At 41.6% G+C, this 19311-nt stretch overlaps 1 protein-coding gene across 2 annotated transcripts in view; it reads left to right on the top strand.

Annotated features, from left to right (window-relative positions):
• The window catches only part of LOC131470196 (peroxisomal membrane protein 11A-like), a 73155-nt gene extending 54029 nt beyond the window's left edge, over positions 1–19126 (top strand). Inside the window, exons 5-10 of one of the 2 annotated variants that reach the window (XM_058645853.1) lie at positions 13969–14186; positions 15298–15491; positions 15571–15648; positions 17141–17176; positions 18140–18277; positions 18652–19126. In XM_058645853.1, coding sequence (XP_058501836.1) covers positions 13969–14186; positions 15298–15491; positions 15571–15648; positions 17141–17176; positions 18140–18277; positions 18652–18738 — 751 coding nt within the window. In that variant the 3' untranslated portion in view covers positions 18739–19126. The remainder of the gene's footprint in view (positions 1–13968; positions 14187–15297; positions 15492–15570; positions 15649–17140; positions 17177–18139; positions 18278–18651) is intronic. The other variant, XM_058645854.1, reaches the window with a different exon arrangement.
• The last annotated feature ends 185 nt before the right edge of the window (positions 19127–19311 follow it).

The following is a 19311-nucleotide window of genomic DNA, read 5'->3' as shown; positions in this document are numbered from 1 at the left end:
TTTTCCTACTGCTAACAGGTTTATCTCAGGTTTATCTCTGTCATCGTAGCAGCCGTGGTTACTGTCCCTCACTTACTTCTGCTTTTCATGATTGAGGGTGGGTGAGTCAGGAGGACAGTAAATCTCAATTTAAATTCATTGACTTTTAGATAGGAACACAGTTCAGTTTAGGACCCTTTATTGTCCCTCAAGGGTTTGGAAAAAGACAGGACATGAGGACACAAGAAACGCCACAGTGGTTGTAGCTTTGTCATTGTTCTATCCCCCCTGCACTTCTCTTGTCTGCGACGACACCGCCGGGGCTGGTACACAAGGCTTTTAACAGAAGGGATGTGAGGTTACAAAATGATTAAAACCATGTCCACGTAAGAGCTCTTACCACACAATAGACGAGAGAGCAGAGGAGAAGATAACAGGACAACATCATAACAAACCGTTTCATCACATCCTGTGTGACTGATATACGGAAGCTATAAGAGAAGCATCGTGTCAATAAATATAAAAAAAGAATTGTAGATATGGATGAAAAGGGCAAGCCAGTGTAGTCATAGCAGCCTGCTGAGGAAAAGCCATGTGGTTCACAGAAAACATTTAACTCTTTCTATGATTCAAAAGAGTGATTTCATGTAGATTAAGATTTAGAGGAGCAGGTCGGTTTGTTTTGTTTAGTTCAATCGTGCAAAAGCTCGTGAATCACACCACAAGTAACCAAGACGTTGACTTTTGGCAGCAGCTCACCCTTGTTCTCTGAGCGGGGGACAGTTTTCCAGCAGAGAACCATGAGCTCAGACTTGGAGGTGCTGATTCTCATCCTGGCGGCTTCACACTCACCGGCATGTTGCCCCAGTGTCACAGTGTCTGCTGAAGCCAAGAGCCGCGTCATCTGCCAAAAAGCTGGGCTCTTAATCATGAGAAGGGCTGCAACTGAGGATTATTTTCATCATCGAGTAATCTGTTGATTATTTTCTGGATATTTAGATCTTTTCAACGAGTTGTTAGGGCCATAAAATGTCAGGAAGTGTTTAAAAAAAGAAAATAAGAAAAAGTAATCAAACGTTAATTCATGCTGTTTCATGAAGACACTTGATTCAGCTGTGACTCTCGTGGAATGGGAGCAGATCTGTGACTGCAGAGGTCCACTATGGTCCATGTGATGTACCCTTGTGTTGCACGCTGACCCTTTTCCAGACACGTTTGAACTTTCAAAAAGGTAATTCAATATGTCATTTCAGTACCTGAGGAGTTAATCTCATCAGTGAGCCAATAAGCATGCAGCACGCTGTTTGAGCAACATCTAACAATGTTTGGGATTGGTTTTTCTCAAGCACATGTATTGCGCTCTTATTTTGGTCAAAAATAAGGCAGCTAGCACACATGCTTGCATGATATTGTGTAAGTCCACCCGTTTCCACTCAGGTACAATCCATCACTCAGAGAAGACAAGGCCAAACAAACGAGGGTAGAGTCCTGGTGAGAAATCACCTCTGCTGAAATGGAATGAGAGATTGCGTAAGCATGCAGGGAGAGACTGATGCCTACTTTCATTTATGTGAATGGAACTGCAGCCATATACATGCTCGGAATGAGCATTAAGCAAACATATTGTTGGACAGATACTGGAGATTGGAGACAAGAGAACAATTGGCCAGATTTTGGTTCCAATGTGGTTCTTCAGACAATCTTGGGTACCTTCTGATTTTGGGCTGGTTTGAACAGATTATCCGGCCAAATTATCCACCAGTCTGAGGGCTTAGCAGGCGTGATTTTAGCTCTCAGACACGGACGGATGTTGCGTACCTTTGTTTAGAACCGTCACTTGTACAAGCCAAGTTGATTCCGTCTTCTCAGCCAAGACTTCATCCACAGATATTAACAGACAAAAGTGACAGTCCGCCTCCATGTCTGTTTATATTCTGAAGTCATGTTACATCATGTGAGTTCCTGTAAGATCCCAAACCCCCCTGGAGGAATCTCCTCTCTGAAATAGTTTGATTTAAATGCCAAGTGTGCGGTCCTGCGTCTGGACCGGATCGTCTAGGCCTGTGGACCCCAACCCCCGGGCCACGGACAGGTACCAGGTCGCACAGAAAGAATACATAACTTACATTATTTCTGTTTTATTTATTATCTGATTCTGAACGATGTTTTATTTTGGAAAATTAGAGGTGAGTTAAGGGGAGCAGCTACGACATGCATCCAATGACCCTCATGAATTCCATCAAGATGCAATGTGATGCACCACATATTTAATCTTTTATAGTCACACAGCACCTTACCTCCAGAGGTTTTAATTTTTAATTTTATATTTTAAGTTTAAATTTTTGGTCGGTAAGTCATTGGAGGCGGTACCAGTTTACTGTTATGCTATTGGTCAACTTCCCATGCGTAAAAAAAAAACCTTTTATCATGACAGATACATTAATGAATCATCAAATATGCAGAACTGGATGCCTGACTCTCAGACTCTGCAGACATGAGATGTGTGAAACAAAGACCCAGAGGTGTATCTACAGGTTAACTGCATGTGCCATATGTGCCATATGTGTCATGTTTTATAGTTTGGCACACGTGGAGCCAACAAGCGTGTGTGCTGCTGCTGCTGCTGCTGCTGCTGCTGCGGGGGGTGTGAGGTGATGAATGCTGCTTGAAGCCGAGGAGCCCTGGTGTGTGTGTGTGTGTGTGCTTGAGTATGTGTCTGTGTTTTAGGAATATGAAGAGGCTCCGTCGGTGAGGACGTGGAGCGTGACTCATCCCGCTGAGACGTCAGCGCTACGTCACCGACCGTCGTGTCTTGCAGGCGCACACACGCACAGACGCAGAGAATTTCACAATGTTGCTCACAGAGTTAATGACTGGCAGAGGCTCCCTGCAAAATCTGAGTCAGATGTGCAGTGTTTAGGCTCTAGGAATTAACAAAGTAGATCGCAGTTGCTTGATAGCACCAATGGGATTAGTTGCACCGGGGTTATGTGTTTAATACAGTCGTTCCAGATGGCGACGGGCTGTTGAAGTGATCAGTTTGACACCGTAACATGAGCAAGAACAGCCTGACATTTCTCGTAAACAGGCTCTCTGTGTGTAGTCGTGGCTTGTGTTTCCTATCTGTGCAGCGCGTGACCTTATGCCGCCGCTGCTGCTGCTGCTGGCTGTGGCCGAGTAAAGTCGTGCCCTTTGCTTTTAAGAAATGTGACGGCCTTATCGTCGATGCTCCAGGTCAGAGAGACAAAAGGACGGCGCTAATGGCCATCGCTTTACTCAGGCTGCCTCCTCCCTCGGTGACACCTTGACTAATAAGTGGAGAGTTCAGTGTGCTGGTATCGATTCACAGGCTGCACAGGGAAACAGAGCCGGCTGCTGCTGAACGCAAGCTGGATCTTTATTTGGTTAGATTACGGTCATCGTATGACAGGGAGGGCGAGCGTGAATAATAATGACGCTTCTGCATGATGTGCACAAGTGGTGCGACACAGTGAATGTCCGGCATTAAAGGTGCAAAGGCCAGGTGCAGCTGAAACTCAAATTCAAACGCAGCCAATCAGCGAGCGTGATGACTACTCGCTGTTTCTTATGTTGCTCAATTTGTAAAATGATATTCCAGAAACGGTGGCATTTTCTCAGCGGCAGTTATCTGGTTGCAGCACGACAGCTTGGCCTGAGAAGGGAAATTAATTCCTGATCAGTATCTCTTTATGACATTTATTTCCCGACCTGAATATCATACCTAAAGCAGCAAATCACAAACGTTCGGCAACAAACAGCCACTCTGCAGAATGACAATGTCTCACAATGACTTTATGTTTAGAGCAAAAAAGAGAGCACAAAATACTGCTTTTTAAGGAGTCACGTCTCCATCATCTTTTTTTTTTTTTTTTTCAGCAGTTGGCCTCCTTTTTTCTCTTTTCCATTCTTTCCTTTTCATTTTACTGCTCATGGCTGAGGTAGACAGACATTAATGTGAGGTATGACAGTAATGGAAGATGAGAACTTTCATCTTTTAAAGAGCAACATTTTTTGGCTTGCTCGCTGAGAATTTGTCGTAACTTAGAGAGCGAGAGAGAGACAGAGAGAGCTTTGAAGTTCAGAAGGCAAAGCCACTACTGGCAGTTTAGACGTAACCAACAGTGGCATAAAGAGAATTACCAGGTTAACGTTTACCTCTCAGATAATCCCCGGTAACTAAACTAAACCTTGATCACTCTTGACCACACCTTCCTTTTTCCCCTGTTGATATTGATGATATAATATTTATCGTTTTTTTCCTGCATGGAATAGAATAGCTGATAGTTGATATGCCAGATTATGACCGCAGTGACATGCTTTCATTCACTGATATGGGAGCAAAAAGCTTTGAAACTTTTTTTGTGAGGAACAATTCCATGAACATGTTGCCACACTTTCAGAGCACAAAAACCTGAGAGAGAGATTTCAGATCATTGCATAAGGTAGAAACTAAAAACCTGTCCTGGATAGCTGAGCTATGATTCAGAGCAAAGGTGTTGTTTTTGTTGTAGAGCTTTGAATATCAGTCATTCAATCATTCATTCATTCAATCATTCATTCATTCACACCATTCATTATTGAGCGTGTCCAGTGTCTTGTTAGGATTTATTGTAATAAGCTGCATCAGATGACGGAAGTGAAGCATCCATATCCAGATTTGAGCTGATTAAGATGTTTTTTATCTCATTGTTTGACATAAATATGTGGAATATTTTGAGGAAAATATCCTAATATTACAACTTTTTTTGTGGCTTTTGCCTCAAAAGGCTTTTGCCTTGGCTAATTCCATCAACGCAATTAATTACACTGCCATAGGGCTTCGGTTTATCACATAAAGAGAGGATTTCCTCTGTGAGTCTGATACTAATGTTAATGTGGTGCCAAAAGATGAAATGTTTCCTTGTTTGTGAAGAACCAAAGCAAAGGACCTCCCTCATCTTGTTGCAGGTTTGCTGTTGAAAACAATATTACATCACCTTAATCTCACAAGCTTCAATATTTATTTTCCTTTAGTTTGGCCCAAATACAAACATGACATCTGCTGTTTTTTATGTTGTATCTCTACAGAGTTTTTAAGTGTTGCACTTTAGTGGCAGGGGTTCTTATCACTTGCAAACCACTGAGAATGACAACACACATAACACTGGCTTTCAGTTTCAGTTCCCTCCAAGAAAAGACATCCCAGCTCTTTTTACCATTGTTGTTTTTTGGTCATAGATTTTCATTCTTTTTTTTCCAAAGCAAATAACTGCAGAGTGGATCATATGTTTCATGTTAACGCTGACACGCCAGTGGTTACGTGATATACTGTATGTTCTCTGGAGTGCAGGTGTGGAGGCAGATGTCGTCTTATATGGATCTAAAGCAGTAGTCTCAAAGTTGCGGCCTGGGGGCCACATGTGGCCCTCCAATCGGATTCATGTGGCCCTCCAAACGATATCAAGTTGTAACGAGTCATTTCTATATGTTTTTATTTTTAAATTAATAGATAAATGTTGCATCATAAATATGCTTTTTTTTATTGTTGCATATTAAAACAAGCACTTATATATTGAGAATTGTAGTGATGCAGATATCAAAATATCGATTCAGTGATATATCGCCGCCTTTTCCTCGTGCAATGCGATAACCGATACGCCAGGGTAAATATCGATATTTTACGCTATTTTATGCTGCGTTAAGAGATGCACCATCCACGTTCAATACACAGACTTTATGCACTTTGTTGATGTTGTGATATCGTGATGTATCGCTATATGATTGTCCCGCAATATACTGATTATCACGGAATCGATGTATCGCGATAGTATTTGTATCGCGGACCACGTATCGTGTATCGTGAGGTACCCTGTGATTCTCACGCCTCGTTAACACGTTTGTTAGACCTCAGGAATACACAAGAATAACTGTGTGTTAAGAAGAAAAGTCTCTTTTCTTGTGGCCTACTGCAGACAGCTACAGTAAATAGTGTGCTTTCTCTACTTAGAGTTGTGTAACTAAATCATCCTCACGAGTTGCTGTGAAATGGCACAGCAGACGAGCAGCTACACATCCCTGCCTTTTAAAAAAAAAATAAAAAGCGCTACCATTTATTTGCCCCGAAGCTATTTGAGGGTGAGATTGGATTCATGTTAACAGGCTGAGGAAATCTGTGGCTGATTATATGGGGACCTTTGAGGAGCTCAACAGCCAGGATGTAGGGTGTAGCCGCCCTTGATCCCCGGCGAGCACACTTTCATTGGCCCATTGCTGCGAGAGGAAATAAAAACAAAACACGGGAGGAAAAGCACATGGTGAGGCAACAGCTGAAAGGCCTTTCGCTGTTCGCTTCTGAGGTCTCTGACTCGTAATAGGAGGCTGCAAATGAACTGGCTGCTGTACGGCAGCAGGCGAGGGAAAACAGCTGTGACGTCTCACCAATACTGGGATTAAAGCTAAGCTGCTTTCCACGGCTGCATCCGTGCCTCGTGTCCGTCCTGGAGTCAAAACAGACAACACTGAACGACGGCAGCAGCAGAGTGGCTGTTACCGCTGTAAAAACATAAACAGGCTCATAAATCCGCCAGGATTTTGTACTATCATACAGGCTGCACACCACATTTATTGTGGCATATCAGTGTATTGTCTCGGTCTGTAACCATAGAAACGGCAACGAGGTAGATCACTGTCCTTTCCATCCTTTAAAATGGAGCGCATGACGTCAAAGTGACCACTGTTTTCCCTCTGAGGGACTTTTTTCCTTTCAGCCAGAGCAGCGTGGGGTCTGTGAGAGATAACAGGGTGAGTCAGCCACACTGACATATGTGCACCTTAATGAGGAAGTTTATAATCACTGCATAACTTCCCATGACACAATAGGGGAAAGCGATTCCTCCTTATCACGTCATTCATGCGAATACAGGAAATCTGATCTGTTCATAGTCGAGAAAACACAGCGAGTCCCTGTGTCTGTTATTGAAAGTTGTTCTGCCCTCAAAGATGAGGTTATACGCTTTTATTCAGTCAAAAGATAATCCTATCTTGATAACCCCATCCGTTATTTTGTTATGTTTCATGTCTAAACTGCCACATCCCTTCAGCCCATTTATACAGCAAATAAAATACTGTAGCTCTTCCCTTTCCTGACCTTGGAGAAATATTTTTATCTTGTGTCCTAGAGATAAAATTAGGACTGTAACTAAGAATTATTTTCATAATCGATTAAACTTCTTTTCTCAATTAATCAAATACTTGTTTGGTTCGTGAAATTTTAAAAATCTTAAAAGCTTGTTTTTAAGATTTTGTTTTGATATAGTTCATAATACTGACATATTTATGATGCAAATCTAATCTATTCATTTAAAAAAACAACAACATAATAACCCATTATAGGTTGATATTATGTGACGGGCCAAATGAAATCCATTGGAGGGCCACATGTGGCCCGCGTGCCGCAAGTTTGAGACCTTTGTTTTAAAGAAATGTTGAAATATTTGTAGATTCAGTCTACATGTTTCCTCCTGCTAGCTATTAGCTAAGCTAGTTGCAACTGGAGCGGCTAGCTTAGCATAAAGGCTGGCTTTCTAGCTGCTCCAGCTATTTGCAGTCACAAGATTATCAATCTCTGCACTCTGTGTCATCTTCACTGACCTTTAACCCTGGTCAGGGTCAGGTGGCAACTAGCAGGGACTTCTCAGCCAAAGTATTTTCCTAAAGAGTTCATTCATTGTCGACCACTTCTTTATCCTCCACACCAGGCTCGCGGGCAGCTGGAGCCAATCCCAGCTGACACGGGGGTTAAAGGTGGGGTTCACCCAGCCCACCACAGGGCTGACACACATACAAATGACCATTCACTCGCACATTTACACCTATGGTCAGTTAAGAGTGGCCAGTTAATCTCTGCATGTGTTGGACTTGAGGGAGGAAACCAAAAAACCGGAGAGAACCCACGCGGTAAAGCCCGACGTGGGACAAAACCGGCAACCTCCTTGCTGTGAGGCAATAGCACTAGCTCTTCATAAATACTTGATCTACTCAATTGCTAGTTTCAGGTCTTCTTCAATAGAACATGAAGTTCATTTATCTTCTACCGCTTTATCCTCCACATGAGGGTCGCTGGTGCCAATACCAGTTGGCATAGGGTGGAAGGCGGGGACAGGTCGCCAGTCCATCACAGGGACACATATAGAGACAAACAACCATCCACTCTCACACTTACTGTACACCTACGGCCAATTTAGAGTGTCCAATTGACCTAATCCCCAAATCTGCATGTCTTTGTACTGTGAGAGGAAACAGGAGAACCTGGACAGGACCGTGACAGAAATACCCAACTTGGGACGCGACCAAATGACCATTCACTCGCACATTCACACATATGGACTTTTGGGAGGAAACTGGAAAACCCGACAGAACCCACATGGATGCAAACCAGCAACCTTCTTGCTGTGAGGCCACGGTGCTAGCCCATCCTGCTGTGATTTGCTAGTTTCTGGTTCTTCTTCATGAGAACATGATGTCACTTCTGTAAATGATGTTCCTGTTTAGAGAAATGAGATGACTGGCGTGTGATTGACCGCTGCCTGGTTTCAGGTGAACTTCAGGTTGCCAAACCTCAGCCTTGCGCTTTCCTCAAGGATTCCTTCGGGTGACGTCACAACCTGTTGCCACTTGTTCCCGTCCTTCATTGACTGACTCAGGAGCTTCTTTCTGGATGATGGATGTTCAGTGCTTATTAATACAGAGTGAATAAAGACCTACTTCAGGAATCTTGCCGCAAATGTGCTCACGTCAAACTTCTTTATCAAACATGTCTCCATGAAAAATAATGTATTTGTGGGCATGAGTGAGCAGAAGCTGACTGCAGCAGGCAGCCGTCTCCTCCACGGCTCACTTTTAAAACAAGGACCCGGGATAAAGTTGCAGGTTCATATTTCACTGTAGATCTTGTCTTGATCTCACTCTGCTGACCAGAACTCTGCTTCCTGTTTGCACTAATAGGACCCTGGGGGTTCATTGGCTGAGCTCCCTTTGTGTGTGTGTGTGTGTGTGGCACTGATCACCAGTGAGTGACCCACATGAAAACCACAAACCTCATAGATCTGACATCCATCGTTCTCTGATTACAATATATATATATATATATATATATATATATATATATATAGACATACATATATATATATATATATATATATATATATCTATATATACATACATATATATCATATTTTTTTCTTTCTCTTGTGGACCTTCTCTGGTTACCAACCATTCACGCTCACATTTAGACCTACAATTTACGTGATCCCCATATTGCAAGTCATTTAAATCACCTTGGTCTATAAGCCGCCAGGTGGTCTTGACCCTGTCTTCATGCCTTAATGCGTAGAGTTGTGACTGACTGATGACATCAACATAGTGTAAAAGAACACGTGAACCTGATAAAGTAACGGGGTGTTCTGCACTCTGTGGTCCTGCAGTGCTTGTTTATTTGCTGACCTTCACAATATACTGTAATGCCTAAATGTCACCTGTTGAACCCTGTGTGTGTGTGTGTGTGTGAGATACAGAGATGTTCTGTTTCCGTTCTCCGGCGGGCACATTCAGTCTGTTTGCACTGAAGCAGCTGTACCTGCGAGAGTCATTAATAAGCAATGACTCATCACTTCTCCTCTGATGTGTCCGACCTGCGTGAGTCACGGGCCGGCATTGGCGGCTACGCTCCGTGCGTATGGAAACAGAATCAGCAAATACAGATCAGCCAAACATGACGGTGTGGTTGTAACACATCCTTGCTGTCATGTTTGAATTAGACTGTTGTCTCAGGTGCTGATGCACCTTTAGATGTTACTTACATGTAAAAGGCAACAGATACAGTGTCTTCAAGGCTTAAACGCTGATATTTCGCACGATATTTACTGTGTTTAAATCCTCAAAATTGAAAAAGCTATTGCAAATATTTGCACTTTTTCCTTTTTCTAATACTTAATTTTGAGTCCCAAAGCTGACAGAAGTTTTAGTTTTTTTACTTACATGACAGCTGAAATATTCCAGCTATTTCTGAAAGCTGAGAGGTTGCACATTAAAGCCAACATGTGGTTATTACGGTAATTTTACTCGTGCGGTTGCAGGAAGCCGGAGAATCAGCGTCTTTGTCACCAGAGAGGAGAGCGCCTGTGCATAGTTTGCATTTTTTTGGCCATGTTTTTACACAATGAGACAAATGTTATGGTAAATATGTTTTATACTGTTCAAAAGTCTAATTTAACATGCATGCATATCTTTTTGTTTTTCTTCATTTCAAATTGTTAATACACTATTTTAACATGCAGTAAAGTGCCAGATATTGGAAAAACGGGCAAAAGCACTTACTCACAGGACATTTTTCTGTCTCTAAGATTGTTAAAGCAAGCAAAAAAGGGGTTATGGTTAAAGGGTAAAAGTGAAAATATAACATAGGTCACCAATAGGTTGGATCCGACATGTCACTGAGTTTGGATCAATTTTGGCGGAGATTAGATTCGGACCGGCAACTCTTTTCTCACAGTGTTTCTACCGTTTCTACTGTTTCTACTCAGTGAAAGAGACATCCTGCCTGTCTCTGATTGGCCAGGACTAGTCAGCCAATCACAGGCAGAGTAGGGCGGGCCTTAGGTTGAATATAGTTTATAAAATAAATAATATTGTTTAAATGTTATTGAATTCCATTTTCTTCATTTGATTTGAGTCCTTGTCTTCACATAGTGCAGATATTGATACAATGACAATGTTACTTCAATATATATAAATGAATGCAATGTATGACTAAATTATAATGCATCTTAAACATGAGGACTACCAGTGCTATAGAACATTATCAACACATTGTCATTAATGAGTGAAGCAAAAGAGTTGCTTACTCAAAAGCCAACATTTCCTATTTGTCTTCATTGATAAGAATCATAAGAAAGCAAGTTTCACTTTCTCTTTATGTATATATGAAGTTATTCTGTCCTCTGTGAATCTGCAGAACTTGTAGTTCACGTTATACAGTACACGCAGGACACTGTGTGTGTTATTCACCGCACTGTTATTGTATGTAGTTACATAACATGCAGCCTTTGGAATATTGTGCAAGAGTTTCAGATACGACAAAAGTATTCAAGGACCACACTAAGCTACAGCACAAGTGCATTTTACTGCACAAGTGTCACTTTATTTCGAGTCAGGAGTTGGACCGTGTGCTCCTCTGTATGTTCTTCCTAAATTAATCCACATCTGCCGCTTCCCAAAAGCCTGTTACACAACTCTGACAGCAGACGCTCTCTGATCCTTGTAAAAACATGCAGCAGAAAACAAGCTGCGCGAGGCCTAAACGCTGCTGTCAGCTGTGAGTCTCTCGCTCAGCTTCCGAGAGAGAGACTCACGTCTACGCTTTCACAGCTCTCAGAGATAACGTTCCCGGTGCAGGGATCTGGCTCAGGTTTCTGAGACCTTGGCTTAGCTGCTGGTTTCACACTCCGGTGACAGTGGACGACGTCTCCAGAGAGAAAAGGTGAAAGGGTAACCTCATCCCACCTGCTGACAAAGCCCTCGCAGTAACTAAGGATACAACTAATTCTGTTTGACAGGCAAAAATTGTGTCACTGACACAACCAGTTTGAATAATTTATGGCTTGACACGACTCCCAGCACTATCGCTTTGCAGGAACCACAGGTTGAAGTCCAGCGTCTATTGTCCCCATTAGTATTTAGACCTTTATTTTGTTGAACCCATGAAAATGACAGGATCCTGTTTGAGTACAGTGTGCACAAACTAGTGACATCTAATGGTGAGAATGAGAGATTATTAAAAAAGACAACTTCGATCCGCACTTCCTTTCACAAGCATGTCAGGGAACTACGGTGGCCTGTACATACCATAAAGGATGTCGTTCTACATGTGCAGCTTATAATCAAATCAGGTTATGCTAATATCCCTACAGTGTACGGAAGCCAATCAAATTACACGACACAGCTGTACAACCCAAACACATCTTTCAGTCAAAGCAGAGTTCCCACACCTTCGTTAACATCAAATTTAAGGACTTTTCAAGGACTCTCCAGGACCAATTTACTCAAATTTAAGGACAGATTGTCCTGACACAGCTTACCTGCACCTGTAAACCTTTTTCAGGGTCAGATTCAAGCATTTTTCAAGGACTTTCAAGGTTATTTTCAATGCACCTTACAGCTGTGGTAGATAGCGACTTAACTTCTTTCTTGCAAAAACATTCAAGCACTTTCAATGACCCAATTTTCCAAAATGTTCAGGGGCCTTGAATTTTGTTTTTCAAATTCACATACTTTCAAGGATTTCAAGGGCATGTGGGAACCCTGTGAAAGTCTTCCTCCTTGTTGATGATTGGTTTGTTGTCGTACAAATCGCGATCACGTCACCATAGCTTTAGCAACATTAGCAACTCTAGCTGGCTAACTATGATGCTAATCTCCGATAGCATCGACATGAACGTGTGAGTCCACCGTGAGCTTCTCCTTCAAAATAATCATTTTAAGGCAACAAAAACCAGTTGTTTTTATTGTAACACTCACACATACATACTTATGTTACATTTCTGTCAGTTTCTGACACTTTAGATTTAAATACACCACATTTAAACATGAAAGATAATCCGTTTTCTTTCATTTGTCCATATTTTTCAGTCATATTTGTGTGTTTTTTCAAACATATTCACGCAGCTGCCGTGTATTCATTTACTCTCACTCGCTCACCGCAGAGACCCGTGTGTGGCGTGTGGTTAAGGCGGCCAAGCGGCTGAAAACCCAATTAACTTTCTTTCTGAGTGACTCCTGAGTAAGACGAAGCCAATGACTCGCTCGCAGGCTCGTCGTATCACTTTCAAATTCTCTGTTTGCTCAAATGAGCCGCTGTCACTCGGGTTCCTTCAACTGTTGCTTTTAAGACGCGGCGCGCGTGAGCGGCTGGATGCAACCGAAACTGAATCGACACAGAAGCAGAGCAGCTGTCAAAGCTCATTTAAAGAAAACAAACACAAATATTGCTTTGTTTTTGAGGAGAAACCATTGAAGAGGCCTCGAGTATAGAAGCTGTACTTCTTTTATTGTATTAGTTTGAAATCTTTCTCATCTATTTAAGACTTCCTGGTCTGAGAGAGTGTCTGCCTCTAATCAAACTGGAAAACTTAGGAGCCTAAACCTCCTCGAGGATTTCTTAGCTGCAGCAAAACCGCAGCAGATGCAATAGTGTGGTCTTTATTAAGGTCTGAGCACGAGATAAAAAACCTACTGAGGTTTTTTTTTTTTTTTTTTTTAAATACATTTGTGTGATTCAGGGCAGAGATAAAACATGGTTCACTGAGGTTCAGTCAGATGTTGCAGCTGCACACGGACACAGAGAGATTCCAAAATGACTTCAAATACAATATATATACATTATTGCATTGCATTATTATTAAATGCATTTTTTGTGTATATGAATGAAATTGATGTTGAAAATGCTGTTGGGTTTATAGTTAAAATTTGATTCTAGGACTATAAGATACCTAATAACATGTTTTTAATTATTATTTCTCATCCAAAGTGATTAGTTATGTTTTCTCTTTTTTCAAAGGGGGCTACCAGAGGAACCTTAATGTTAATTTAAGTGATAGAAAGGAGAATTTAGTTGATTTAATTCATCATTATTTCATTTCATAAATAACAACGGTTCGTATAACCATGTAGACAATGTACTCTTTCAAATGCAAAGTGAAGAAATTGCAATATTCTTTTTTACAACAGTATACCTTTGGTAAAGTGTCACCGTTGAAAATGAGGTTTTGTGAGCAGGATGTGAACCAGGCTTGTTTCTCCTTTTCTATCAGGCAAAATCACACACACACACACACACACACACACACAAAAACAGATTGATTCCTTGATGGATTTCAACTGTGATGAATGGTCTTATTCATATCTCTGTGTGTGCGTGTGTGTGTTTGTGTGCAGACAGCCTGATATTCCAGCCTGGGCTCCTCTACTCTACCAGCTGCAGCTGCTGGACATTAGAGAGAAACCAGACCCATTAACTCTGCCCATCGCAGACCGCATCCGCATCGGCCACCAGAAACGAGAGCGGGGAAACTTCCATTTCCAGAGAGAGGAGTACTGCATGGCTGCCAGGGCCTATTGTATGGCTCTGGATGTGCTAACCACATGTGGCCGAGGTAACGCACGTCAAAACCTCAATTTATTCATAGGAAAAAAAAAACAAAAAAACAGAATTTCCATAGTGTCAGCTTTACCTGGAAAGTGTAGTGATAGTTGATGTGAGTATTATCTTCCCAGGAGAGGGTGAAAATGAAAGCGGATAAAAGTGTGCGACCAAAACACGACGTCTGACGCAGAACATCAGTCGCAACATCTCCACATCCAATCTCAGCCCAGAATGACATAACAAGCTCTGTGCTGCTCTCCAGTCTGCCATCACGCTAATCACACCATCACCATGCACAGCCACATGCACCCGAGACCCCCCCACCCCCCATACCAGGGGGCCCTAAAAACTGATTTTTTTCTTAATTCTAGAGCATAATTAAAGCTAATCAGCCTCCGTATTATTTCTACCTTCTTAATGACTCTGATCACTGACGAGGCAGGAGGGGGCCCGGGAGGAAAATGTGTCCCAAACATAGTCGGCGGAGGGAGAAACATGAACTGCTTCATAATGTGTCAATGATAGAGGAGCGATGAGTAAACTGACGGTGGCACTGAAGAGAGGAGTTCATCAGGGCATCGAGATCCTCTAATTAGCAGATGAGAAGGTGGCCAGGAAAGAAGAAATTAGTATAATGAAGCAGAGACGGCGGCAGTTTAACTCATTTTTGGCTTATTCTGAGCTTAATTCACTAACGTACATTAGCAGTATTTTTTACAAGGAACTATTGGACTCTAGCTTTTTTATCTATCCATCCATTATGAATAAGTGGATAATCTAAAAATGATTTTTAAATGAAGGTATTGTTAAAGATAATTGGATAAGTCTTCAAACCTAAACAAATAAGACATTAATATCTCCAAATTCTTACTTTAATTCTCTGTATCTGCACCAGAATTTCATGAGTGCATCATTAATTAATAACACTTGAACCGTGGGACAAATCTTCTGATAAAATAATGCGTGTCCATGCAGATACCATCACATTACACATGCTTCTCAAAGTCAAGGATTAAGGAATAAAAACACTACACATGTAGGTATTTGTCAGTCGTCCTCCAGATTAAATTGTCCCCAGCGCAGAACAAAGACGTCAGCCATGTTGCTCCGTCTCTGTGCAGATGGTGGCAGCAGCAGCAGCAGCGTGGAGGCAGACGAGGAGGAGGAGGAGGTGCGGGACTCCCGGGTGAAGTGTTTGAACAACCTGGCGGCGGCTCAGATCAAACTGGAACAGTACGACGAGGCGCTGCACACCAGCAGGGATGTCCTGACCCTGGACTCAAACAATGTCAAGGCCCTGTACAGGGCCGGGAAGGTGAGGGAGAGACCACATGGTGCATCTGTTCTTCATATCTATCAACCCGTAAATGAATATGTCTATGTGTTTCTCTCAGCTCCTGTCAGACAGGAGTGAATACAAGGAGGCGATGGAGCTGCTGAAAAAGGCCTTAAGGCTGGAGCCGGCCACCAAGGTGAGATTATGTGGGTGAGCTCGTCTGTCTGTGAATCCCCTTTCTAGAAATAGGCCCCATTAATATTTTTAAGTACTATTATTCTTCTTCTTCTTATTATTATTATTATTATTATTATTATTATTATCATTATGGCTGTGGTTGGTAGGTAGGAAGTGGAGAACTGTTGGTGGGTAGGAAGAAATTAATGAGAGATAAATAGGTAGAACAGTAAATCAGTAGGCAAACAAATTGGTAAGTAAATTGGTTAATGGATTAGTATATACATATATTAGTAAATAAATTGTTAGGTAGATTTATTGGTATGTAGATTGGTTTGTGGATTGGTAGATATATTGCTAGGTAGATTGGTAAGTATATTTGCAGATGTATTGGTGGTAGATTGGTAAGTAAATTGGTAGATTTATTGGTGGGTAGATTGTAAGTAGATTTATTGCTAGATAGATTGGTAAGTAAATTGGTAGATTTATTGGTGGGTACATTTATTGGTAAATATATTGGTAAATGGATTGGTAGATAGATTGGTAGATTTATTGGTAAGTAGATTTATTGCTAGATAATTTGGTAAGTAAATTGGTAGATTTATTGGTGGGTACATTTATTGGTAAATATATTGGTAAATGGATTGGTAGATAGATTGGTAGATTTATTGGTAAGTAGATTTATTGCTAGATAATTTGATAAGTAAATTGGTAGATTTATTGGTGGGTACATTTATTGGTAAATATATTGGTAAATGGATTGGTAGATAAATTGGTAGATTTATTGGTAAGTAGATTTATTGCTAGATAGTTCGGTAAGTAAATTGGTAGATTGGTAAGTGGATTAGCAGATAAATTGGTGGGTAGATTGGTGGTAGATTTGTAAATAGATTGGTAGCTAGACTGGGAGATACAGTAGATAGTTGGTAGATTGGTTAGAAGAACAGTAGATAGGTAGATATATTGGTTGGTAGGAAGGGGAGGTGCAGTAGGTTGGTAGGTAGGAAGGATACTTATAGTAGATACAATAACTCGAATGGCTGATTTTTTTCAGTTGAAGCAAACACAGAGGTGACCTAAAACATGATGTGTCGAGAAACTTCCAAAACTCTTTTTCCAAAGTTTGAGGTGTCATCCCTAAGTTTCTGTCAGACTTGAAGCTTAATCCAGACCTAAGTGGGCCTTTGTGTGTCTTTCACTGACTGTAGATCAGTGAAGTGCCACATCAGTGGTTGTCTTTTTGTCAGTTTGTCTCTCCTTGTCTCAGCTACAGTGACCATCACATTTTTAATCATCTATGTTCAAGGCCCTTCTGCTGCAAATGGTTAGTTTGGTCTCACAGCGAGCAACAAAGAGAGTCCTCCTAGTTTCAAACATTGTCATTTCTGAGGCCACATTGCTCTTGAAAGACTCGAGTGCAGCTGAGTTTTGTTTTTGAAGTCTTCAGCTGCTCTGTGCCTCAACAGAAGAAGAATGTAATGCTCTCTTTGCTTTGTCGTTGTGGAGGGTAGCTTGATAAGGAGAACTCTGCAGTCCAGGTACAAAAGGTAATTCATTCCTTTTATTCCCAGGTTCAGAAATGAATCCATGCTCACCGACGTTTTCCAACTTGTTGTCCAACACTTTGTGCGTGCCACCTCTTCACACTCAATGTTGAACGGAAGCGATCCCAGTGAGCTGCTCTCTGCACCTCCAAACCAAAGGGCCTGTTCTGTCTCGTTTGTGCGGTTTGTCTAATCTGCCAAATCCTCCGCGGAGAATCTGGCACTACGACACATCTGGCAGTCTACAGATGTGACCGCAGTGCTCGGAGCCGTTTGGCAAACGTGGTAGAAATAGCACACACATGAGCTAAACAGTGTCACAGAGTTGTCCTGCCCTGCTGCTACATAGGCTCTCTCTCTGTGCTATATAATTAAGATCAGAAAGTGTCACAACAATAATAGAATAACACGCCGGACAGTGTGTTAATTGTCTTATTTGACGCTCCGCAGGCGGGATATGAATCCGAGGGTCAGGAGCACTTTTCTATCAGCTGTTTACAAAACACTGCTTCCAGTATAACATGACCTGACCTATGGAGCACACACAAATAGTATGTCTGGTCTTGTCTAGACAAAACGAAAATATCTGCTGCTCTGGTAATTGCACCCTTGTCTCAATGCTGCATAAAATACTTTGGAGAAACCTGATTTAGTCGACCCTTGAGGACATCATTGTCCACTGATCGGAAAACAGGCGAAGCCCGAGTTCTGGGCCGCTGTATCTCATCGAAGCGTTTGCAAATTATGATATAAAGGAAATGTGTGTTTTTAAAATGAATCATAGACATTAAGACTGGTAAGATTCTTTTTTCTTCAGCTTTGGTCTTTGGGGCTTTGTATTTCAGAGCTCTGCTCCCACCTGCTGGACATTTTTTAAAACTGCACCATCTTGCACCACCTTTTTTTGTCAATATTCGATTATTATTTTTCCTCCTCCTCCTCCTCTTCCTTTGTTTCCTTCCTTAGGCGATCCACTTAGAGTTATCTAAACTCGTCAGGAGACAGTCCGGAGACAAAGACACAGAGGAATGGAAGTCCAAACCTGCAAAGATACTTGGAGAAAATGTCCCACCCTTTGTGATTCCTTCCAAGAAGACACCGCCTGTAAGTCCAAACCAGAAATATCACCTGCAGCCAGGGCTGGCCCAAGCCTTTATGGGGCCCTAAGCTGAATTTGATTTGGGAGCCCCCCCCCTCCCATCACCTCAGAATAGCCAGTGCTTGACTATTGTTTTTTTAAACCTTAGAATTAAACAAGTAAACCAGTTTAATGAGTTTGGTTTTATATCTTCAATTTTCAATTACGAAAGAAATCCAAATAACTTAAGCTCAAGGCCCCCCCCGCTGGAGGTTTTCATGCCTTGGTCCGGCCCTGCCTGCAGCTACTGTAGAATCTTATCCTGATAAACACCAGGCCGGCGTTGGACTGTGTGAACCATGTGTGTCTTTGTTTCTGCATTGTTGTTTTTTTCTTTTAGGGGTTTTCCTGGAAGTTTGTCCTCGGAGCTCTGGTGGTGGCCTTGGGAAGCTTAGTGACGTCGGTGATAATCAATGCAAGACAATGAGATTTTCCGCTGGTCGCACTTTGAAAATCATCATTACCGCGGTCACGTGCGAGCGCCGAGGCTCCGTGTCTCTCTCTCTCTGTTGAGTCGAGTGATTTGAAGTCTGAAGAAATCTTTCTTATTTACGTGTGTGTTTACTTTTGTGTTGCAGTATTTATGAAAATGAGGAATTAGTGACATTGCAGGGGTGAATTTATTTCACGATAGCAGCAAAGATCTTTGCAGGTGAAATATTTTATTTGGAAATTCATAAAAAAAAAGAGAAAAATGTATTTTAGTAAACAACAACAACAACAACAATGCAATTCTTTGTACTCTGCTTCTTTCAGTAAAGCTGCCCTGTAGCTTACACTGATGCTTCAAATAAAAAAAAAACATTTTTAAAACATTTTGGTCTTTGTGGTTTTGTTTTAAAGAGAAAAAAGTGCATTGATCACGAGTATATACTTATTATTTATCTTTAAAAGTATTTATCTGAACTCACACGTTGATATTCTTTATTTATTTGTCATAAAATCCCTATGAAAATAAGTAGAAAACCTGAGACAAACATGAGCCCGATTACAAATGTGT

The sequence above is a fragment of the Solea solea genome, chromosome 12 (genome assembly GCF_958295425.1).
Source record: "Solea solea chromosome 12, fSolSol10.1, whole genome shotgun sequence".
NCBI lineage: Eukaryota > Metazoa > Chordata > Actinopteri > Pleuronectiformes > Soleidae > Solea > Solea solea.
Note: the sequence above shows the minus strand (reverse complement) of the source record. Positions and strands in the feature narration are given on the sequence as shown.